Source organism: Agelaius phoeniceus, chromosome 11 (genome assembly GCF_051311805.1).
Source record: "Agelaius phoeniceus isolate bAgePho1 chromosome 11, bAgePho1.hap1, whole genome shotgun sequence".
Classification (NCBI taxonomy): Eukaryota; Metazoa; Chordata; class Aves; order Passeriformes; family Icteridae; genus Agelaius; species Agelaius phoeniceus.
The window spans coordinates 12,220,221-12,244,850 of record NC_135275.1 but is presented as its reverse complement, the minus strand read 5'-3'; the positions used below and the strand labels follow the sequence as shown (position 1 = coordinate 12,244,850).

The 24,630-nt window shown below is 50.5% G+C and overlaps 1 protein-coding gene across 1 annotated transcript in view; it reads left to right on the top strand.

Annotated features, from left to right (window-relative positions):
• The first annotated feature begins 2,719 nt into the window (after window positions 1-2,719).
• The window catches only part of PODXL2 (podocalyxin like 2), a 32,900-nt gene continuing 10,989 nt past the window's right edge, over window positions 2,720-24,630 (top strand). Inside the window, exons 1-3 of the mRNA XM_054640272.2 lie at window positions 2,720-3,228; window positions 13,404-13,697; window positions 23,211-24,097. Coding sequence (XP_054496247.2) covers window positions 3,174-3,228; window positions 13,404-13,697; window positions 23,211-24,097 — 1,236 coding nt within the window. The 5' untranslated portion in view covers window positions 2,720-3,173. The remainder of the gene's footprint in view (window positions 3,229-13,403; window positions 13,698-23,210; window positions 24,098-24,630) is intronic.

Here is a 24,630-nt window from a genome sequence, read left to right as displayed (position 1 = left end):
TTGCCTCTAATTTTATTTAATTTTCTTGCCTAAGATGTATCTTCTCCTTTCATACTCCCCCTTTGTTGCTCAGCCTGAGATTGATGTATAATGTCAAAATAAATCCAGGGAGCGCCATGAGCTTCTGAGATTTGGGAGCTGGATGTGGCAGGGTCAGGAGATCTGAAAGGCTTTTAGTTACCCACTTGTAGTGAGCCACCTGCATGCAAAGACAGCCAAATTACCAGCAACAAAGTGAAAAATGACAAGAGCATTCATTAAATGCCATGCCTGGGCTAGAATCTCAGTGCACTAAAGTGTTTTTATCTCATCTAATGGGTAAACGACAGCTCAGTAGTTCCTGCTGCATTTCCTGCTTGGTGGGGGCTGGGGGCTGCATTGATTCTGGGATAAAAAGGACTTTCAGAGCCCTGCATGGATGTGGTCTAAAAGAAGCCAAAAGCAAGTACTTTGGTCCAAGCCTGTCAGCTTTGCCTTGCCAGGCTGGGGAAGGGGTGCAGCCAGTCTGTTACCTGCCCTGGTTGTGCTGGGGGAAGTTGCAGCACTGGAGCAGATGATGGAAAGAAAGAGCTGGCAAAAAGGGGCTGGCAACTGCACAAACGGGTGACATGTGCCAGGGCCAGCCTCCTAGGAGCTGCTAGGGTCAGTATCAATAATACCAAGTACCCTCAGGTGGCTGTCTGATTCATTACAGAGTTCAGCAGGTTATGGCATGTTGACACCTTTCTCTAGCTGTTGAAAACCAGCAAGTTCATGACAGAAAAAAAAATACCATAAATTTTTCTTTCGGGAGATTCACTCTTCAAACAACAACAACAACAAAAATCAATTTATTTACAGGGAAATAAAGACTCTGGGGTGTTTTTAATGAACAGTTACTTAAGGAATAAGAATGCTTGAATTTAAAATCCTGATCACCCTCAGATCTATGTCCTGCTGTCTCAGTGATATGCTGTATGGGAGAGGCAGAGTACCTGGCACACAGTACAAGCCCTGTAAGCACAAAGACGTTTGCTGAGACCATGACAGTACAGCTGTTTCCTCAGTTGGAACTTGCAGTGTTGGATTTTAGCATCCCCTGCCCTCCTAGAATGTGTGAAAGCTGTTTTGAAACCAAAGAGAAAGGTTCCTAGCCACTGCTGAGGAAAACTTGAAATCATGAGCTGAGTGCCCAGTGAGAAAGGACCAGGATGCTTTTGGGTCCTTTGGTTTGGAGTCACGTTATATTTGTGGCCTTGAACCAAGAGTTGCACAGCTTTTCTGAGGGGCCACAGGCTGCAGGCCTGCAGCAGGGGAGTGGGATGGCTGTAGTTCATCCAGCTGGCAAGAGGGGCTGAAGTGCAGGGAGCTGGCACGTGTTCCCTCACAACTGCTGTGGTATGCAGGACCTCTTGAGCCTTGTTTCTTGGACACCTGTCTGACAAAGCCCTTGCTTGAGTCATTTACTGTAATGTTGTGCCCTGAGGCAACTAAAGATGTGTTTAATTTGAAATTTAGTGTAATTGGAGCAGTTGGTCTTGTTGCTGTAATAATGATTTTCGGCAGGATATTCAGCATGTTCCTTTGCTGTGCTATCCACCACAACTGCTCCAAGAGCTACAAACACAAGAACTGCTGCAATACAGATTTTTTTTTTTTAATAAAGCACACAGCAGTTTGCACAGAAGGGCATGAAAGAGGGGACATCAGCTGAGTTAGTATCAATGTGACAGTCTTGGGGATGGTGGTGACACACCATGGAATGGTTTTCCCAGCAGGTGTCAAAGCAGCTGTCCCTGCTAGGGCAGAGGCTCCAGCACAGACCCAGCTTCAGAAAACAGATGCAACACCCCAAGCCTCAGGATGTAGTGAGTGACAAAGGAACGGACAGGAAGAGATGCTCTGCTGGATCTCATACTAAGCAGCAATGAGAGGCTCGTTGGGGCTGTGAAGGTCAAAGGCAGCCTTGGCTGCATGAAATGGTGGAGTTCAGGATCCCAACACAAATCTGGGAAGGGCTCCATATCTGCATATCTTTATTTGGCTGATAAACCAGAGAGTCAAGCTTCCATCCAGAGGGACCTCAAGTGGCTGGAGAAGTGAGCTGACAGGAACCTCCTGCAGTCCAGCAAGGCTTTCAAAGGGCTGCACCTGGGGAGGAGCAATCTCACGCACCAGAATATGCTGGAGCCACCCAGCTGGGAACTAGCTTGGCAGGAAAGGACCTGGAGGTCATGGCAACACCAAATAAAATGTGAGCCAGTGATGTGCCATTACCATAAAGGTACTGATGGTGTCCATGGCCTCATTTCCTTCCAGTGGTGCCCAGTAACAGGGCCAGAGGCAATGGACACAAACCAAAACACTGGAGGTTCTTTCTGAACATCAGGAAGCACATTGTACTGTAAGTGTGAGCAGTGGCACAAGTTGTCCAGAGAAGGTGTGGGGTCTCCAACCTCGGGGATACTCAAAAGCCATCTGGTCATGGTCCTAGGAAACTGGCTGTAGGTGACCCAGCTGACCAGGGGCTTGGACCAGATGGCCTCCAGAGGTGGGGAAAGGTATTTGCCCAGCGGGAGAAGTTTTTCTAGGTGATGAAGTGAGGTGGGAACTGAGGGGCGAGGGAGAAGCGGCGGCTCCATTAGCCATGGACAGCTAAAGAGAGGTCAGCAGGCGGATGCGGAGGGTCTCTGCTTTGGGGGCCGTCGCTGCCCCGGTGTTGCGGCTGGCGGGGCTCTGCCCTCCCGGGGGCTCTGTCCGTGCCGGGCGGGTTCCGGCGCATCCCCGCTGCCCGCGGCGAGGGCCCATCACCCGCGCCCGGCGCAAGCAGCCGCGCCGCCGGCACTCGTTGTGGGCACCGGGACCGGCGTGCGGGGACCGGGGCCGGGGGGCGCCGGCCGGGTGGGCGGCGGCTCCGCAGGCAGGAATCAGGAGCGAAGGGAGGGCTGCGCTCCGCCCCCGGCCCGCCGCTCGGTCCCCGCGGCCGGCGGGCAGTGCGGACCCCCCTGGCGGCTCCCCGCCCCCGGAGCGGCGGCGGCGGCGGCGGGAGGACGGGAGGAGGCGGCGCCGGGCGGCGGGATGCGGAGCGGGGCCGGGCGGCGGGCGGGCGCGGCGGCGAGGGGCAGAGCCCGGCGGGCGGCGGGGCGGCCCCGCTCCCCGTGAAGAGGCGGTGCGGCAGGGCAGCGGCCGCCGCCATGCAGCCCTTGCACCGGGCCCCGGCGTTGCTGCTGCTGCTACTTCTGGCCGCCGGTGAGTGAGGCTGGCGCGGCGGGAGCCGCTGCCATCCCTGCGGGCTGGGCGGCGGGTGGGCGTCCATCCCCTCCGGGGATGGCACCGGGCCCCCGGCGGGAGGCGGGTCGGCTCAGCCCCCATCCCGGGGAACAGCGGTGCGCCGCGGCTCCAGCGCCCCGGGGTGCCGGGATCTCTGCAGCGGGCTGGTCTCCATCACCCCGCCGTTCCCCGCAGGCACCACTGACCCGGGCACCGGGACTTGCGGCGGCTCCCATCTCCCACCCCGGAGCTCTCCCTGTGTGCCTGGCACTGCCCCCTACCCGGGCATCAGAGCCCTCTGGGGCAGCCGCTGTCTGCCCCGGGACCCCCTGCGCTCCCGGCACGGTGGGCTGGCTGCACGTGGGCTGCTCTCCCGGCTCTCCCGCCCCGGACATGGGGCACCCGGCACGGGACCCGCGGCACCGGGCGGTCGCGGTTCGGCCCGGCCCGGGCGGTCTCGGCTGCGGCAGCGCTGCCCCGCACCTCCCGATCGGGTGTCGGTGGCTTCGTCTGGCGTCGTGGTGATTTTGCGAACTACCGTGAAACTGATACAAAGAACGGGCCACCACGAATAGCTCCACGATTCCCCAAGAGCCTTCTCTTGAAATTTGGAGGAGAGGTAGGGTGCCAGGAAAAGGCAGTTAAGTGCAGGAATAATTATAGTCGGAATAGTTATGAATGCTCTGCTTCTATTTTTAAATAGTCTGGGGAAATTTTCCAACAAAGGGATCCCCCAAAGACCCATGAGGCTGAGATTGTCCTCTTCCTCCCTAATCCATCCCTTTGTACAGAAATCTGGTTAGTGTGGAACAGGAGTTCTGAACGGGGACATTTGAAGTGTGGGGGAGTCTTTGTCTTGAGTCATTCTGACAGGGAAGGAAGGGCTGACTTACCAACCAGTCACTGTCTTCCAGCACGACCAAGCTGTGATACAGTGACATCCAGTCCCCTGGCACATCTCCTTTATTACCCCAATCTCCTGAAAATGTGCATGGGGGAATGTGTCATCTGTAGAGCCGCTCTGTCTATGGGCTGTTAGTCTCTGTCATCTGAGGCTCCTGAAAGACAACAGATAAAGCCTTTTAGGTTTGCAAACAATAGTGAGCTTGAAGAGCAAAATGGATCTGAAAACCTGTTGGGGTTTTGTGCCAATACTCTGTGGCACAGAAGCAATAAGTCTTTCTGGAGCTGAGGAGGGAGCCAATTCTGTGGTTTCCTCCAGGCAGGTTGTCCACATTAAGGGAATACCTTGGGCACAGGTGGCAAGGGTTCTTCAGCCATGTCTCAGCAGGAAACCCCTGTCCCCAAATTCAGCCAAACCTCTGCCTCCTCCAGAGAAGAGTGTGAGATATGAGGGGGGAGCTGCCACAGTCCCACCCTGCCAATCTGCCAGCAGGGGTTGGCCCCATCCCCATAGCTGAAAGCTATGTTTGCTCTGCACAAGAAGGAGAGGTGGTTTTAAAATGTGGCAGCCAAAAGGACCCCACCGGTACTGCTGTGCTGGGGGGAGGATATGCTTCTTGTTCCACTGATGCTGCTGGAAACTTTCCAGCAGTGTTGTCCAGCTGGTGGTGATATGGAGGATTTGGGTGCTTGGCTTTCCCTGTGATCCTCTCTGCTGTCCTAGCAGGGAGAGACATAGAGATGGGAGGTGAGAAGCAGCTCCCAGGGACAGCTCAATTCCTAATCTAGTGAAATTTGTAATCCTGGTGGGCTGTGGCAGTACTGTGGGGCTGGCCAGGTCTCCCCAGACCAGTGGGCTCCTACCCAGAGGGGAGGTCAGAAGTGGAGATGCAGACTGCTGGGAATTTGTAGCTCAGGCTCTGTTCTGGGTAGTAGCTTTGCTTGGTGGTTCAGGATCAGTTCCAATCTGAAATTATTCAGTGCACTCTGGCCTCACTTCTCCAGTAGCACAGGACAGGAACAGTTGATACCCGGGAGAGAGCTGGGTTGACTGTGTGCAGTTCCCCACGTGTTTCCCCGAGCTGGGAGCCTCCATAGCCCTGCAGGATGTGCTGAAATGGGACCTGTGCCTCATCAGGGTCCCATCAGACTGCTGGGCAGCACAAGTCTGTTGGCAGAGTTTGGAAACATCTCTCCAGGCTCCAGGGTACCTCAGCCCCTTTGGTTTTGCAAGTAGAAAAATGATGCAGGGGGGGAAGGAGGGAATTGGTCTCCTTCCTCTTTTTGTCTCCCCAGGTGGCTGTCTGCATGTGGGCTGTTTAAGGGCTTTTTTTTGTCTTTCTGCCTGCTTAGAAGATGTCTTGTTAGCATTGTGTGAACAAGCCAGAGATGAGGGAATATAGATCAGGATGAATGAAAATCCCCTGTAGTAAGTTTTTCCTTGGCCGCCTCGCTGCCATAAGGAAATGTTCATTTAATTACAGGCATCAGGGGTAGAAATAACCACATTAAGCCCTCAAGGGGAAGCTGCCGGCAATGAGCTGCAGATCAGAGTGCACAGAAGTTTTCCCACTCACTCTGCCTGGGAAGAAGCTGTGGCATTGTGTGGGTACCTGGGGGAGCAGCAGCACTGACAGCCCCACTGCAGGGCTGGGGCAGAGGGGCTGCAGGAAGGTGCACCAATCTCCCAGCTGGTGCTTGGGTGAACTGGCTCCTCATTCTTGCTGGCTGTTTGTGGAAACCAGGGCACTACTGAAACACGTAATCCCAAAAGAATGGAGAGAGGCTCTTTGTCAGCCACACGAGCACAGCCTGCACCGAGGCCAAGAAAACACGTGTGTTGGTTTATTCAGAGGGCCAGGGATGCTGGCAAGGAAGGTGCACCCTGCTGGGCCTCAGAGCAGTCCCTCACTGTCCCTGTGCGTGGTGAAGCCCTGTTGTGGTTACCAGGCCTTGGATGTACATTCTTGCTTGGGGTCAATTTGTTAATGCTGGGAAAGCAGCTTTGCAGCTCTCCCTCTATATGCCAACTGCAACCATGGCTCCTCTTGTCCTGCCTGCTGTTGTGAAGGTAGTCAGAAGCCATGTATGTGCCCTGGGACCACCAAATCTTTGCATGAGCTTTTTTTCTGCTTAGGATACCTGAGGCTGTTTGGGGAGTGGAGCCTCTTGGGGATGCAGTGTGTGGCAGGGTGGTTGTCATTGCTCTGCTGCAGGTGCTGGAGTGGAGTGTTTTGTGCTCAGTGTTATGCCAGGGGATTTAAGGACCTTTAGGGGTGTAAAAGGTTTCAGTTACGTTTTGACAGGTGACCACATCTCAAGGGAAGTCCCTCAGGCACCTGAGGTATTGCTTGTTTTGCCTGGACAAGAAGGCTTTGCAGAAGAAGGAGGCAGTGCCTTTATTGGGTGTGCTGGAAATCAGAGTGAGCATTGTGGGGGACATAGTCCAGGCTGGACAGAGTGAGAAGAGGAAGCACAGGCTTCAGGGGCAGAAATAACCACATTAAGCCCTCAAGGGGACTTGAGGCACTTAAGACCTCAAGGGGACAGATGAAATGCTTTGGGCCTTAGAGAGAGCAAAGTCTGTGGGCTGTGGTTTTTCTCTTAGATCAGTGGTTTTCATCCCATGGTCTGTTAACCCCTGGGGGTCTGTAGGCTGTTTGAAGAGGCATGATATGCCTCTTCATATGCCTATGAAAGACAACTGAGGAAAGAAAATTCACTTCTACTGTGTAGAACTGTCTACCCAATGCTGTTTTCCCAGGGGCTGCATCTCCTCTGGCCCCGAGCTGGGAGCTGCCATTGTCAATAGCAGGAATCGAGGAGGAGAGCAGACGTGGTGGCAGCAGAGGAGGGAGGTGTGAAGGCTACGAGACAATCCAGGGAGGGAGTGAAGGCAAACAGTCTGGGAGACTGCAACCGAGTGAGATTGTGGCTCCAGGCATGAATGGTTGAGCAGAGGGGGGAGGACAGGCCGGCATGTTGAAGTGTCTCCTGCTTGCATGGAGTCTCTCGTGTGGGAATGGGTGGAGGTGTTTAGAGCAGTCTGGAGGTTACAGATCCTAAGGACAGGAGACCTGACACATCTTGGCATTGGGATGAGGGTGCCCAGCAGCCCTGGACACCAGCCCCAGTCTGACAAAGGGCACATCTGCAATTATCTGCAAAAGCAGGTGCATGCCCTGGCAGTGCCTTGCTGTTTCCCGTGGGTGTACCTGGCCCTGCATGCTGTGGATGTTCTCTGCTGAAGTACCCAGGGAGCAGATGTTGGCAGTTCTTTGTGAGGTGGTGCCCACCCAGTACGTGCAGACACGCACTCCCTGCAGCTGGGTGGAGCTGGAGCTCTCATTGTGCTTGCTGTAAGGAGCTGTAAAAGCTTAAAGATGCTGGCACAACATCCCTCTAAAGAGCTGTCCCATTGCAAGGGCTTCTTCCCTTGTGCCTTGTTGCTCTTCTTGGTGTAGGTAGGTAAGTCTGTGCTACCTGCAGACCAAGTGCTTTTCCTGTTGCTTTCTAAAACATGCTGGAGACACGGGAAGGTGGATGGTTTTAGAGGGACACTCACTGAGGGACCTGCTTGCTGGCAGTACCAGAGGAGGATGGCAGTCTGATCTTGTTTTCTGAAGCCCTAATTGGAAATGATCTCTGAGATTAGGGTCATGGCTGGGTGTGTAAGTAGTCTAGTGCAATGTGGGAGAGCAGCAATAAGGCTGTGTGGGAGCTGCAGTGGGAGAGTTCTCTTAGGTGGTGTGTCCCAGAACAGCTGTGGTCTGTAACTCTGAATGAGCACCAAAAGAACTTGGTTTCATACACAGTCATCTCATATGCTTCCCTGTGCAAGCTGTTGAGGGTTTGGAGTGCAGAGGCTCCAGGTGACTGTGTGGGAATCAGCTTGGACATCCCTCAGTCAAACAACATTTCTGCCTCTTCCTCCACTGGCCATGGTTGGGATCCCTTTTTGTTATTTAAATTACCCTGCATTTTGTTATGTTCTGGAAGTGGTTTGTGCCTTGACCATTCTGCCCTGGGGCCTCTCTCCTCTCTGCCCTTGGGCCTTGCTCCCCTGCCTTTCCAGGCACAGTGGTCTGGGGGAGGGAATATCCCTGGCAGATGCTTCCCTCATCTGGTCATTGTGTTTCTGTCCTAACTGATTATCAGTAAATGACCCATTCCTGACCCAGCTCTCCTAGGAAATAACATTGTTGGGTAGCTCCTGGGTGTGGGGTGGGCTTGGAAGGAAGGTCAACGGTAGCAGGGCCAGATGGACATTCCTGTGGCTGCTTCGTTGGCAGTACCACCATGCTCTGACCTCCCTCCTGTGCAAGTGTGCTTGGGTGGGGTGTGCAGGCTCTGCCAGCTGGTGGTGACAGACAGGTAAGTCAGAGTGTGCCCCAGGCAAATGTTCTTCTCTTCAGCAGGCTGATCCTGCCTCCATGGCACTGTGGTGTAGCCACAACACTCAGGAAGGAGAGGTAAAACCAACCTTCTGTTGGCTAAACTGATGAGCACTCCAGCCCCTCTACAGATCAAGCTGATGTGGTGACATCTTAAGGGATGATTGTGTGTTTCCTTGGAAAGAAATTGAGGTTTGCTTGTTACTAATTAAAAAGCGAAAAAATTTTAAAGGCTATTTGACACAGTCACAGCTTCAATAGCTAGATTCCATTTCATCTCCCCAAATCCCTCTTCTCATTTCAGCTGGACACAAAAATGACTTATTTCCTCTTTAATTTCTAGTCCTGTTCAATAGGCCAATTTGGAGCTTTTAAATAGCTGCCCTATCCCATGGAGAGGTGACTTGCTTTGTGGCAAAGGAATGAAGTAATTTTTGGTCAGCCAATGTAGAAAACACTTTGGGGCTCTTTTAGAATTATTTAGAATTGTGAAACTGCTTTTATTCACAGCACTTTGTGAGAAAGATGGCAGATAGCCTTTCTTCAGGTTTTTTTTTTTTTCTGTTGTTGAGTGAAACTCCCTCATCTCCTTGTCTGGGGCTGTTGTGAATCCTCTGCTGAGCTGAACAGAGTGAGCTTCACCACTTTGACTCAGAACTGTTTTCTGAGCGGTCATGGGGTCAGCACTAGCAAACTCTTTTCATCTGTATCCTCCTGGCTGGCTTTTTTTCAGTGGCCTCAGAAAGGCAGCACTGCAGCATTATTCCCTGCTGTAGGAACTGCCCCACTCTGCTCCTCACAGAGGTGAAACACCTTTTGCATTGGCTCCAATGTCACCTCTGTGGGTGCTGGCAGCAGGACAGCGCGCAGCCAGCACGGGAGCTCCCATCCCATCCCGCCTTTGTTCCCTCTCCCCTCTCAATCTACCTCTCCCACTTTCTCTGCTTTCTGGCCCCTCCTCTGTCTGCTCTGGGAGGGTTTTTCCTCCCGTGCTCTAAGCCCTGCTGTTTCCCCGAAGGCTGGCTGCCCTTTTTAGCATGCAGAGCCTCATCTCCTCCAGGTTACGCAGAGGTGCCGCAAAAATAGAAATGAGAGACAAACGCCCCATTGAAGCAGCTGGTGAGCCCTGGCTCTGTTCCCTGCTCCCTCCCATCTACAGTTGCAGGTCTTTATTCATTTGTTTCTTTATTCCTATCACTTGATCTGCGTTTTAGAATACAAAATCGGGAGGCTGATGGCTGGTAGAAGTTGTCTAATCCCTGTTACCCGTCCTGGGAGGAAAATTGCCTGCAACTGAGGTCTTGGGCATTAGATTTCCTTTCTCAGCTGTGCTCCCCTGCCTCCCAGCTCAGCTCATGCTTTGATTCTTTCTTTGCCTTGGAGTTGACAGCTGCGTGGAGCTCCTTTATGAGAGGCTTGAAAGAGAGGGGGAAGGTGGCAAATCTTCGTGCTGCTTTTTGGCACCCCAAGCCTTTGGGTTTTTGCTGCTGATGCAGAAGGTATGAATGAAGTGGTGTCAGGATGGTGTCTGGAGAGCTACTGATTTGTACTCTGGTGTGGTGGTTCTTTAAGGCCTGAGGCATTCAGGCTGGTGCTGGCACAGAGGGTTCCCCCAGCCCAGTCTCTGCATCCCGTGCCTCTAGATCAGACCCCAGTGTCACTCACATCCACCCCAGGGACAAGACACCTGTCTTGCTCAGGCTGTGCATGACTCATTCCTAGGGATGAGGTGGCGTAGTTTTATCTTGGGCTGAGGAAAGCATAGCATCCCAGTAAACCAGATAATGCAGCTTAGGGGGTTTTAACTGGGTAAACACTTCAGAGTTAAAGAAGGGTAAACAAATTCCCAGCATCTGAGCTTCCCACATGGATGGAAATAGCTCTCTGGATTACCAGGTTCACCTGCCATGAGATGTGTGTTGTAGAAGGGGTGGGGTGGGCTCTGGCTGAGCTCTATAGGCAGCCCTAACAGAGTGTAGCTGAAAGAAAAGAGGTTTGAGGCAGTGTAGATGCTGGCACAGAGGTGCATTTTGAGACTTTGCCTTGCTGCTGGGGAGACCAGGATGTGCTTTGTAGTGTGGCTGGAAAGCTGAGGTGCCACATCAGCCGTGTCTGTGAATGGGAGTCAGGGAAACTGAGGCATTGGGGTGGATAAAGAGCTTGCTCAGGATCCAGGCATCAGTTGCAGTCACATATAAACCAAATATTCCATGTGGCCTTGGGCCTGCCATGGTCTCTTCCTATCCTGTGCTCCTTTGATGGATAACTTTGAGAATAATGTTTCTTTTCTCCTCCTTGCTGCTCTCTGTCATGTTTGCTTAAGCTGCAAGCTCCTCAAGACAAGTGCTCTCTCTGGTGCTCCATCAGGGATGCAGGTGTTGTCTGTCAGCTGGGGAAGCTCACACTGGAGCCTGCTGGGTGCCCCAGAACCAGCACAGGGCTGTCCTGGCCAGACCTTCCCAGGTCTGGGCTCACACACAGGGGGTGTGCAGGCTCGATTCCAGCTGTGGACTTCACTGTTCCTGCATGGCTCAGGAGTTGGCACATCCCTAGAGATGCCCTGAGGTGTTTTGGTTGGCTCTGTGATACTGCAGTGGCTTCCTTCCCCTTTGATACTCTGCCTCGTTTGCCATTCCCTTTTTGCTGCTGCTCAGGCCTGAGCTGATCTTGCCTTGGATCAATAGGGCAAACAAACAAGATTGAGAAGTGCTGAAGCCTGGCCCAAGTGTGTATGCAAAAGGGTAGCCAATATTTGATTTTGCGAATATTTTGATGAGTTCAGAGAATAGTAGAGGAAGGTGGAGAGGGTCAGAGCAGAAGACTTAAATGCATTTCTGGCTTCCAGTATTCCCAGGACAGGTTTGGTAATCTGTTGTCAGGTGGGCAGCGACTCCCAAACTTCCTGTGCCAACTTGCCAACGTCTTCAATGGTCACACCAGGGCCAACCCATGTGCCATTGCCCCTCAGCTCATCGTAGCACTTGCCCTGGTTTGGATTTGTGCTCCTGGCATGTGGAGTTGTAGGGCACAGTGGTGGGTAGCAACATCAGGAGGTTGCCTTGTCTGTGCCCTTGCCTGAAGGCAGTTCAGCTCTGCTTAAATCATTTCAGGCCTTGTGTACCCAGATCTGTGTGCAGCTCCCAGGTGATGTCTCAGCAGTGCTTTGTAAAATCTCTGTTTCTAATACTTCACTACTCTGCAAGGATTTTCACATCTGCATTCCAGTGATATCTCAGAGCTGTTCCTAATACAGGAGTTTCTCCTCTTAAGACGTTTCTGATGAATGTTTTCCCAGCTTGTATCAGAAATGTTTTGTGCTAGTTCTCAAGGGGGCTTATCACTTTATGCTATTTCTTTTCATAATATTTCTGTTATTCCCATTCTCAAGATCACCTAGCTGTACCCGTGGTTTTTCTGTGCAGCGGGGATGTCTCCTTGCTTTGTGTCCTTGGCTAATTTCATTATCACCTTCCTACTCTTTGTTGCAAGGTCACTTAGGTAAATGTGATAGAACAGCAGATCCAAAGACAAACTGTGAGGAATTTCACTAGGAGCCTCCTCCAGCACAAGCCTCTGTAATTTTTTTTGTATAGCCAATGCCTTACAGTTTTCCTGCTAATAGGTGTCTTTTTTTGTGTCTCTTGTAATTCCTCATGAGGCACTGTATCAGATGTTTGACTGAAGTCCAGATGGATTAGAGCTGCTGCATTTCTGTTGTCTAGAAAATCAGTTATCAAAGAAAAATACCAAATTAGTCTTCATTTCAGCTTATTCAATTAGTTCAGTTCAGTGACTACTTCATTAACAATTGAGGAACTGAGTCTGAGCTGAGAAAGCAAGAAAACTTGTCCTTTTTCCTTCTAATCTATGAATAAAAATCAGCTGTGAGAGGATGAGATCTTTTATTTTGATGTGCTGAATGATAGAGGGCTGCAAAGCAAATGGTTCAGTTCACCCAAATTAGTTACTTCACTTGCTTAACAAAACTGTTTTAAATATAAAACAGCTTTTGGTAATTTTATTTTTTCCTTATGCTTCCATATTTATAATGGTATTTAGTAGCTGAATAAAGCCAAGTCCCAGGTGCTGTTTTCTTGCATTTTGATTGGAGTTCAATATGCATGTGAATGTACCTTGACACAAATCACAATTAAAGTCTCATCTAGGAATCAAGAAGTGTCAGTCAATCCTTCTAATAGTTAAAATGGAAATAATAAGTGTGTAATGTTGATAGAAAAGTGCAAAATGCAGCTTGCTCTCCTGCTTAGTGTTAGGTGGATGTTTGCTGTTGTCACAATATAATTGTTACCTGTAACTGTCAGCCCTTCCTTATGAGAACCAACAATGTGAGTGCGCTGAAGTTCAAACCAAAAAACAGATTTTCACTCTACAGATTTAAAACATGATTAATACTGGTTGTAAATAATATTGGTTTGAATCAGCCTCCCTTCATATAATATAGCTGTAGATCAGGACAGCCTGATAGAAACTGTCATTGTTTTCATAAGGCCAGGGTTTCGTGGCTGAGCTATATGACATTCCACCTCCTCTCCAGGATGGGTGATTAACAAGGCACCTCATCCTTTAACAGAGGCAAAAACACCTCAGAGAGGGTGAATCATCACCCCAGAAAGAGGTGCCCCACGCTGGATGATTGCTTGGCACTGACTCCTCCTGGATGTGAATGCCACTCTGCATACTTGTGGATATTTCCCAAAATACCCTAAATTTCCTCCTCAGCTGAGAGCACAGCCCATCTTCAGGGCAGGTTGGTTTGGCAGGAATAGGCTCCAAGGGGAAGACAAGCCCGGTGGGTGTCATTCTTCTCTCTGATGTGTGTTTTCTGTCATTATACAGGGACCTTGTGCCTCTGCCTTGCCTCCTCGGAGGACCCAACTGCCGATGGCCTCACATCAACTTCCCTGCTGGAATTTGCTATGATGTCCCACCTGGAGGCCATGAATTCCCATGAGCAAACCAGACCAGAGGCTGCAGAGCCAGATCTTGCCCCTGGCTCCCTGCATGCTGCTCCAGGGTCAGGCTTTGCCAGTGAGGAGAATGAGGAGTCCAAGATCTTGCAGCCCCCACAGTACTTCTGGGAAGATGGGGGGGAGCTCAACGACTCCAGCCTGGACTTGGGACCAGCAACAGGTAAGTTCTTTTTACCTCATTCTTCCTACCACTCTGCAAGGACTCTGGGGAAGTGGAAGGATGCAAGGATCTATCTTCCTGCTTTGACACAACTCTTGCTAAGAGGGCCTGAGATTAAATGTCAGCTCTATTTTCTCACCTCAGTGCCTGATGTGTCCCCAATGAACCCTGAGCAAGCACAGGCTTTAGAAACCAAGTTACAGATGAGCTTTTTATTCCTGAGCTGCTATGAGCTAGGAAAAGCACTGCCTCCATCTAGTTTCCCATTGCCTCATGCCCTCCTTTCACTTTCTTCCCTTTATGCTCTCTTCTCTCTTGTTTTTTTCTGTTGCTAAGCACAAGTTAAGTTAAGCACAACTTTAGGGTCTCAAGAGCCCAAGATCAAGGTCATCTTAGCGTTTGAGTCAGAACTGAGTTCCCTGGGTCAAATTCTGGATTCCTCACTCTGTGACTTCAGTGAGGATTTGGTCCAAGAGAAAATAGCATGTTTTGTCCCTTGGGCAGCTGTCCTGTTGCCTACCCTGTCCTGATGCTTCCTGAGAGGTCATGACCAAAATGGGTTTCATTGGCATTTGAGTTTGCTTTCCTCTCTGGAGTGTTTTTCTGAGACCACTGAGTCCCCTCAGTAGTCTCTCCCCAAGCCCCTCATTGGCTTTGAGATGCTGTCAGAGAGAGGGATGGGAGGAAGGAGGAGGTGCATTGCAGGGTTTCCAGTAGCTTAGGAGATTATTTCACATGCTCCTGCTCTTAAGTGTCATGTGGGGCATGTATTAAGTGTTACCCAAGGGCCAGGCTTCAGCCTTATCCCTCCTCCCCTATGCAGTATCACTCTCAGCACATCTGACTGAGGTCTGCAATTAGAAAACACAAGTCTTGTTTTATCTCCTCTCCTATTTCTGTGACCTTAAAAAACAGCTGTGCTCACACAGAGCTGAGAGCTGTGGCTTGGGTTGCCCACTGGGGCACAGCGCACGCGATGTGGGGCAAGGGCCATCCCAGCTTAGGTCTCCAAAGCCCATTGCTCCCTGACAGTGCTGCTAAACCTGTCTGGCTGTGCTCTGGCTGCCCTGGGGCTACTGCAGGCCTGGCTGTGGGGCAGCTGTGCCATGCAGTGGTGCTGGGAGTGGACGGGGCCATTGTTGGGATGAGGCCATTGGGATAGTGCTATTGTTGGAAAGGCACTGGTTTTGGGATGGCACCATTGGGATGGTGCTGATTGGGATGGTGCCGTTGGGATGGCATCGTTTTTGGGATGTGCCATTGGGATGGCACTGTTGGGAAGGCCCTGTTGGGAAGGCACAATTTTTGGGGTGTGCCGTTGGGAAGGCACTGTTTTTGGGAAGGCACTGTTGGGAAGGCACTGTTTTTGGGATGGCAATGTTTTTGGGATGGCACTGTTTTTGGGATGGCACTGTTGGGATGGCACTGTTTTTGGGATGTGCCGTTGGGATGGCGCCGTTCCTGCCGCGCATCCCTGGGACGCGCTCTGGCTCAGCTGCTCCCGCGCGCTGGCAGCGCTCAGCGCCGCTTTTCTTGGTGTGCCAGCAGGCACCTGCGTGTCCTCACAGATCGGGACGTGACTTGGAGAACAGCGTGTGCTTGTGCATTGAGGGAGAGATGGCTGGTACTGAACCCAGCCTTGCCTCCTGCACGTGCCTCGCCCCATTTGCATGCGGAACACGCCGCTCTCTCCTTCCGTTCTCGCCTGCAGTTCTTTCCTCCAGGAGCAGATGTGCTCTTTCAGCTGTCCTTTATGCATACCCTGCCCTATCCGCTGCCCAGCTAACCACTGCTCTGCTTCCAAGTGCTGTTTCTTCCCCTGACAGTTGCTGTGTCCAGAGCTCATGTCTCAATGGCATTTCAGAACCTTGGTTAATAGAACAGTTTGAATTATTCAAGAGCTGGGAGCACATTTCTACTTAAAATTTAATTAGAAACCTGCCGTGTGTCATTTTACAATAAAGGATATTGTAATAGCATCCCTAAATTGGGCAGTCTTCTGTCATGCAAAGCCTCTGTATGAGAGATGCACCCAACCAGTGGAACTTACATGCTGCATGTGTGACAGATGCCATGTGATACGTTGTGGATCTGTGTGATGACATCTGTTAGGTTGTTTTCAATGTATAAACCCATTAAACCGTTTTAAACAGCTGCTGTTTAAGGAAAAAAAGTTTATAGTGTAAGTTTTCCTTATGTGAGATTTCATTCAGTGTAGTGTAGCTTAGCATAGTTGGTAGCTCTGTCCCAGGCACACACTGGAAACACTGCATCAATCAAGGCACAGAACAGGATTGTTGTACTCCTAAAGAGAGAAAATTACCTGCTATGGAAGGACACCTGTGCTGGCTTCTTTTTGTCTTTATACAAAGATATTGGGCCTGAACTGGTCCAGGTACAGGATCTTGCAGATAGGCCATATCTCCTGCTATTCAAAAGCTGTATTAGCTTTCTCCGTCTCTCCTTTTTTTTTATGTCTGAGCTCTGTATGGGGAGACTGCCCTGCCTTTGTGTGACTTCAAGGCTGCAAGAGCTAAAAAGCAATAACAATCTGCAGCTGCTGCTTTTTTTTTTTTTTTTTTTTTGTTAAGTGTACAAAAAACATCCTTTAAAAATATTTATAGAAAACATTTCTAGGGCCACCTGTTAGTCCATTAGAAAGTGAGAACAAACTCCCAGTGGAAGAGCACAGCTCAGACTAGGGCTCTGGTTCTCCTGAATAATGTGCTTTTGCTGATTTATGTTACAGAAGAGTGATTCTATATTGACATCAGTGAGCACTAACCTTTGGAAGGACCCTGACATTTGTCTCATTCTGTCTGAGGGTGCACAGAAGTGTGCACTTGCATGTGTGTCATGCCATGCACAGCTGCTACCCAGTGGAGCCACACATGGAGGAGATGGATTAGGGGTCTGGTGGGAATGTGGATGCTATATCCTTATGGAAAGAAGCAGTGTGTGATTTGTACTGCTGCTAAAAAACAAGTCAGTGGAGCTGTGAACCTGTTACTCCTGCATTCCTTCAGGCTTCCAGGGAACCCAGAAGCTTCTGGTTGTAGTTTGGGTATGGCTGCTTTGCTTCACCTTTGGTAGCAAAGCAAATTGGCCTGAGCCACAGATCAGCTCAGTGGACCTGCAGGGTCTGGCCCTTCCTCTCCTCCTTTCCTTTCTTCCCATTTCTCCATCTTGTTTTGCCTGGAGGCTTCCAGTCCCCTGTGTTTCCTGTTGTTACACAGATGTCCTTGGCAGCAGGTAAAACACCTCATCCAGCTTTAGGGCTAGAAGATGGGAGTCAGTAGGGTTGTAGGTCTCTCTGAATCCCTTGGTTTTGGTGAAGGGGTTGCATGATGCTGTATTCACCCTGGAGTTCTCCCTGTTTGCAGCTCTCAGTGTTCTCCTTTGGCTCAGTCAGGATGCACTGCCCCACATGTTCCTCTCTTCCAGTGAAGGCTCGAGTGTGAGGCAGCCTAATCATTAATTGCTGGGAAGTGTGGGCTCCTGAAAATGGACACAAGACTTGTGGATGCCTCGTGCTTGAGGGCACTTAGTCCCTCTCCTGCCCTGCCCAGCAGCTGAGTGCTCAAGGATTGGAGTGCATCATCCCATTTCCCAGTGTTACAGTGGGCTGGCATGAAGCTCACTTCATTACAGCCAGGGACTGCTCTTTTAGCTCCAAGGTGGTTGAAGACCAAGGGATGACTGTACTGGGAGCTATCCAATCTAGTTTTTTAGATTGGTGATTTCCTAGGACAGCATGTGGTGCTTTGTGGGATGGGGGAGGAAATTGTAATCTTTTAATTATTCATAGTAATTAGCAGAAGGGATTCCCAGGGGAGTTAGGATGAGGGATAGTGGGACAGACTGTTGTTAAGACTATATTCAAGAAAAAGTAAGTTTTCTGACCAGATAATGGAATAAAATACCTTCCATCTTCTCTGATAGTGAGATTCACTTCTTTCCATGATGAATTACTTGCCTCTGGCAAGAGAGATCCTGGTATCTCTCAGCCTTACAGAAATCTACTGCCTCTTCATCCAGACTGACAGCAGATCTGCAGTTCTTAATACCATCTTCAAGCCAATCATTAATGAAATGAAGCACCTGGTAAAGACTGTCTCCATAAGCAGCTTAGTGCTGAGCAGCCTCCTGCCCTAGCTCAGCTCCTGGGATGCCTCTTGTTTATGCCCTGGTTTAGTGTACAGAGACAGGGGTGATCTATCTTGGGACAAGCCAGCTCTGTGAAGACATTGCTGCCAAAGGCTGTCATTTGACAGAGGGTTTCAGGGCAGGGTGTTACTCTGGTGCAGCTATCTCTGACAGTGTTTGGGTGAGGATGGCTTATTCTGCCTTTATTGCAGTCTCTGTGCTGAGCTGGGATAAGGTATGAGGCTATTTGGGAGCAGTAGTCCTTGGTGCCCAGTCTGCACCTCAAGCACATTCAACCATAATGGCCTAATCACTTTGCTACTTTGGGTCTCTCTTTTGACTGTGATCTCTTTTGTGTGTGTGGACTTGTCTCAGAGTCTCAGATAATAACCTCTCCTAGTACTTCTGGAAGATTAGTATATTAGCCCCAACTGGCTTAATTCCAGCACCAGTAATTGTATTTTGCCTCTTTGAAATCCCCCTGTGGTTTCAATCAGCTGGAGTATGACTTTTTTGCAGTAAGCCTTACTGTTCTGTACTATAAAAGGAGAGCAGATACAGTTTCAGACCTGGCTGCATTTTCAGTGGAGTGCACTGTGTGATTCCCAAAGTTGGCAGATGTTTTAGTGTGAATGATGCTATGTGTTGTGATTGGAATCCAGGGATGGTCTTGTCTTTATTACAGTACCTTCTAGTTATCAGTAATTCAATCACTGGTTAACATGATCTCCCAGTTTAATCCAATAAACACCTTATGGTCAAGTTATGTGTACTAAGAAAAAAAAAAGAGGATCACCCTTTTCCTGAGTTGTCACAGTTGCTTTAAACAGTTAATAGCAAATACAGGGTAGGGAACCTTGTAGGGCAGTAACTGAGAGCAGCTCTTCTGAATGACAGAGAAGCAGAAATGTAATGAATTAAATGTCTGGCTGGGGAATTGTGCTTTGGCACAGTGCCATGTCCTGGTCCATCTGGTGTCAGGGAAGTTTTGATATTGATTTTGGAGAAAGCAGGACATTGCCTGAATGGTGGCTTCTGCAGAGGTTTGAAGCTAATGTTCACCTCTCCCAGGGAAAATCATCTCCCCAGGCAAAGAAATGGATCTGTGTGACCCAGACCTGGGTCTGCTTGAAGATGCAAAGGGCAAGGCTTGGAAAGGCTGTGAAAGATGTTTTTTTATTTAAAAAATACTGCCTGAGGGTTTTTGTAAGAGAGCTTGGAAGGGAAAAGCTGGGTGATTGTGGGAGGCAGCTGGATGCTGCAATATGCATAATATCACCACTGATGGAAGCCATTAAGGGGTGAAGCTGAGGATGTGGTGGTAAAGAGGTGAGACAGAGGTGTGTAATTTCATATCAGTCAACCAGACTCCCAAGGGGATGGTGTGGCTGAGAAGGTCTGGGAGGGTACATGATGCAGAGCTGTGCCTGCCTGCTACACTCCTCTGGTCCATCCCTGCTAGACTGTTTGCCAGAGGTGCTGGGACAGTTTCATCACTCCAGTGGTTGGTTCTCCTGAGCTGTTCCCCCTGTGATCAGGCTGGCTCCATTGTGGCTTGGCTGCTCTTGGTTGTGGTGGGACAGGGGCACGTGCCATGTCTGTGTGTGGCCACAGGCTCCTCTTGTGCTCCAGCTACTGCTGATCTTGGTGGCAGACAGCAGACCCTGTCAGGGAAGGAGCTGATGGTGTGTGCAGTCACTACCTCCTCTCTCCTTGGGCATCCTGGGGCTTGGCAGAGTTCTGCTTCCTCCCTGGAATTAGATGAGCTGATAAACGAGCCAGGCAAATCTGGCATTGCAGCCAGCTCCATAACTCCTTTAGCAGAGGACTCTGTCCCATTCCTGCAGCAGGAGCACAGGCTGCTGTGTCCCTCTGCCTCTCTGTTCCATGGTTGCTGTTTCTCCCCACAAAAGTGGTGAGAAGGGAAGTGGGTGGCACTGCCACTGGAAGGTGGGGAGGGCTGTGGGTGCACTGCCATGTGCCCAGAGCATGGGCACCAGGTGTACTGGGTCTGCTGAAGGCAGAGGACAGCCAGGTGGGCCAAGGGGGTTGAAAACCACTGGCTGAAGGGGAGCTGCTACCTGAATGCTGGAAGAGATGCTAAAAATGGGACATGCCCTTTGAGTTCCCTGAGGGTTGGAGGGAAGAGGAATCAAGGGAAATGCTGAGAAGACTCTTCAAATGGGCAAGCTCTGCATTGCACAAATGAGTGACAGGCCAGCTGGTCTAGATGGGGGCTTGGGAAGAATATGCTGGGACCAGCTTAGGGGCTGATATCATACCTGGGAGATGGACAGGGTGCAAAGCTTCCTTCAAATCAAAGAACAGGGGTGTAAATGAAAAGAAATATGAGTGCCTTAAAGTGCCTTAAATCTGATCTTGAGAAGTTGGCAGATGCCCTTGTTAGTGAGACAGGAGGAGCTGATTCCAGACAGGAACTGTCTAGCTGAAGAGTCTGGAAGGAAGGATTGACTCATCATAGTTGGCATCTGGATGTGGCACTTGGGGATATGGTTTAGGGATGACAATAGTGCTGCTGGGTTGATGGTTGGACTAGATCTTGAAGGTCTCTTCCAACCTTGATGATTCTGTGATCCTTCCTGAACCTGGAAAGGGACTGAACCCCTTTGGTAATGGGGTTATATGGAGAGATTCTTGTTTGAAGGAGCACAATCCAGCACCCCTGTGCCTCAAGTTTCACTGTTTCCTACTTGAATCTGAGAAATAACCCCCTCAGGATTTGAGAGGAGTTGAGATTCTAATCAGTGGGGTCTTATGAACCAGACAGAAGGATGTTCCCAGCTTAACATTCAGGGTAGTGGGGAAACTGATGACAAGTGGAATGTTAACCCAGTTAGTAGCAAGTGTGAGGATTCCTGTGTCTGCTTCTACCCTGTTGATTTGTTGGCCTAGAGAAGCAGTTCAGGTTCAGCATCTCTGGCTGCCTTGTAAGACAGAAGTCTGCTGGGAGAGAGTGGAATGGGTCCTAAACTTTCTTTGCCCAGAAGAAATGGCAGAGGCAGCAGTTCCTCTGACATCTTTAGATCTTGTTGGTGGAAAGGCAGCATAGCTGCACCATGTGGGGCTTTCCCCCATGGGACCCAATGAATCTGAGGCAGAGCACTCTAAGGAAAGGTTGAGTGTGTGACTTCAAAGGAGAGCTGACAGGCTGGGAGCATTTCTGGTCCTGTGGGATGAACCTCACGCTGCTTTTTCGTGGTTTGTTTTTTTGCTGTGCCCATCTGCCTGCCAGTTCGTGCTCTGCTCCAGGTGGAAAGAGCACGGAAGAGAGGAAGGTGTAAAGGACTTGAGAATATCTTAGAATGTCTTTAGGCAAAGGAGATGGCAGATTGGATCACTGATCCTTGAAAACAGCATCATATCTGACAGGGCCTTGTTTTAAAGGGCAAACCCCTCACTTTTCACCCACAGCATGTCAGGGCAGAGGGGGCTCTTGGTGCAAACCCTGAGTTATCCCTGCAGCAGCAGGAGCAGCAGAGCCCTGGGAGATGCACTAAGCTTTACTATCTGAAGACAGTCCCACCCAAACCTCCTCAATCCCATGGCCTGTGGGTGTTCCTGCCATCCATCCAGCAAGGCAGTGACCATGTCTGCAGACACTGGGATGTTACCAGTTGGGAAGGCCTTTGGAAAGACCAGTGCCAGGCAGTGGAGGAGAGATGGGGTTTTTTTGGGTCTGTGCTGCTGCTGATTGCTCTTGCCAGCCTCCTTGGCCTATGAGGAGGCATCAGCAGCTGGCTGTTGGGAAGCAAAAGTCTTTTAACCCTCGGGGTCTTTGGGTGCGGTGTCAATTTTGGGGTGCTCTCTGGTGAGACACAGCAGCAAAGCAACGTGACTTCTGTCCTGGGCAGTGAATCCCAGAGGCCTCTTTGCAGACAGAACAGGGAGTCAGTCTCCCCACCATGGCTCTGGAGGTCAGCAGCTGGGTAACCCTCACCTTTGGGCAACATCTGGGAGGAGTTGCTGACACCTTAAAGGGAATGAGCTGTGGGTTAGGAAAGCCACTTGCCAGCTGGACAGGAGAATCTTTACACCTCCTGCTTGGGCTGGATGGAACAGTGTGGCTTCTGCTGAGGAGGGCTGGGCAGGAGGAGTAGCAGGACAGTCCTGATTGCCAGGGAATACCCAGGGCAGTGGGTGTGTATGCTGACACGGCCTCTCTGCCTGGGAGTTTGCACCCACTCTGGCAGCAGCGAGTGAGGGATATGTGGAGCTTTTTTGTGCAGATCTCTGTAAGGCATCCAGACAGCTGCTGCCCACTGTGCTCAGTGGAGCATCTGCTTTGGCAGGCAGGAGAGGAGACGGGAGCCTTGGGAATTTCAGACAGTCATTTACTTAATAACCATAGACAGAGCAGGGGGTTGATTTCTGGCTGTGAAGGGATCGTCTTCCTTCCCTTCTCAGTGAGAATGTGCTGTGCTTGGCTTGGGGAGAAAGGGAGTTAATTGGGATGCAGACTCCTGAAACAGAACTCCGTGGGTATGAGCAGTTTCTCAAGAAAGATGAAGGTTGATTTATGCTTTCTGGATTTGTGCCTGCCACCCTGAGCTAAACATGTCTGATCTTACTGATAAGTTCCTTTTCCTGGGTCCCCAGCTCCTTGTTAGCTTCCAGAAGAAACCCCAGCCTGCTCTGACCTTATATTTGTGAGCTGCATCTCCTTCAGCATCTGTGTTTGTCTAGCAACAACACTTCCATTCGTGATCAGAGCCACAGAATAGCAAGGGCTGTAGTTGGAGGGAGGGGAGTTAGATTCAGCTGCTGTAGCAAAGCAAAACTAATTCAGATGTTTGTGGGATGACTTTTCTGCTCTGAAGTGCTGTACAAACTAAAATTCTGCATTTTGAATATGCCCAGGTCGATTCAGGGTTTGGTGGTAGTACTTAGCTGTGCCAGGAAGGAGGATTTGGTTTTCTGTCCTTTAGTTTCTCTCCTGTAGTATTTCCCATTTAGCTTGTGGCTGACTGCTGCTACCACCCCATATCTTTCTCAGTCCCATCTGAAATGAATCCCTGGCTTCTAGCTGATTCCTAACACTCATAACCTCAACTTAAAGATGCCAGGTGTCAAAACTGTTACTTATTGTCTGTGAAAGTGCCTATGGACAGACAGATATGGAGAGAACAAAGATGGAAATTATCCCTTGGGAATATGGGTTTACTGGGATGGGAAGATGGAGAATTGCACGTAGTGGATGGGATGGTTCTTTGCTGTGGCAGGCTACCTGCCCTTGGAGGGTCTCTGCCATTTGACCCCCACCTGTGGCTGGACACATAATGGGGTATTCTCTGCCCCTCAGAGTTCTTAGTTCAGATGTAACATGAAGTCTTTTGGGTCTCTTTTTAGATTACACCTTTCCTGCTTCATCTCAGAAGGCACTGCCGAAACAAAATGGGACACAAGTAGACAAATGGGAAATGGCCACTGTCCAGGCACCAGCAGAATTTGTGGAGCCTGACTTACACACTCCTTTCTCCACACTAGAGGAAGAGGAGGGGCTGCTCCCTATAGACCACTCAAGAGGAGGAATGGAGAGCCTCCAGACCTCTGGACCAGAGGTTACATCTTCTGAACCAGTGGACCAAGAGGACTCCTTCTCCCTTCTGTTTTCCACAGCCTCTTCCAGGCCAGGTGTTGTGACTGAGGCAGCCATAGGAGGGCAAGAAGAGGACTCTGTTTCTCCAGGCTTAGACCTTGGGAGCAGCATGGGACCAGGTCTCCTACCTGTGCCCTCTACTTTTTCTACTACAGTTGCTGCAAGATCTCCCATTGATTCGGAAGAACTCCTTGAGGTGACAACTGGAGACACTTGGGCTTTTGGGGGAGCAGATTCAGAGCTGGCTGTGGCTACCACAGGAGCAGAGCCTGCAGAGACCACAGGGGAGGCTGGTGGGGAAGAGCATTCAGCCAGAGAGGAGGTGTCAGAGCCCACAGTGGGGTGGGAGATGCTGGAGCCCACGATGCTGACCGAAATGGAGCAGACAGTGGAAACGCCTGTGGGGACACCCTCTCCTGCAAGCAGCTCCCCAGGCACCCAGACTCTTCCTGGTAGTGAGCAGCAGCCCTCTTCTGTGTCTCTGTGGGACAGAGCTGATGAGCCTGAGCTGGATCCCCTTTGGAACGACACCGAGTCAGCCACTGAGACTGCGGCAGCAGAGAGGAGCTCGTCACCCCCGGCTGGGGACGCCCGCATGGCCATGCTGCCCACGGAGCTGCCCTGGGACTCTGCTCAGGTTGCACTGGGATCAGGGGCTGGGCTGGGAGGTTGCAGTGGGGATATTTGGCTACTTCACTCCTGGGGAGTGTTTAAGCCCATCCCTGAGTCTGACTGCTGAAGTATGTTTTTCTGTTCACCCAGTCAAAGCTGAATTTTCAGGGAGTTATTCACAGCAGTTCTTAAGGTATCCATCATCCCTGGCCCCTCACATCTTCCTAGCTGCACAAAATCCTGCTTCTTAAACTGAAAGCTGAACACCTTTCTTCTGGGGCATGAACAGCAGAGAAAGCTCCTTGTTTCCTCAGCCTGCATTATTGGAAGTGTCAGGACAAACATGTCCCCAATGACTTCTGGAAGGGGAGTGAGAAGAAAGTGCTGTTTTTGCTACTGCTGCCTGCAGGGACCAGATGCAGAGGGGTGGAGAAGAGTACAGTTATATGTGAGGGTGTGGGAGAGGAGGGGTGAACTGCAGGTCCTGAATCCAGCAAACTGGCAGCTGGTTAAGAGAAAATGTGTAGCAGGAGCTGACTGGTGAGAAAGTACCAAGCA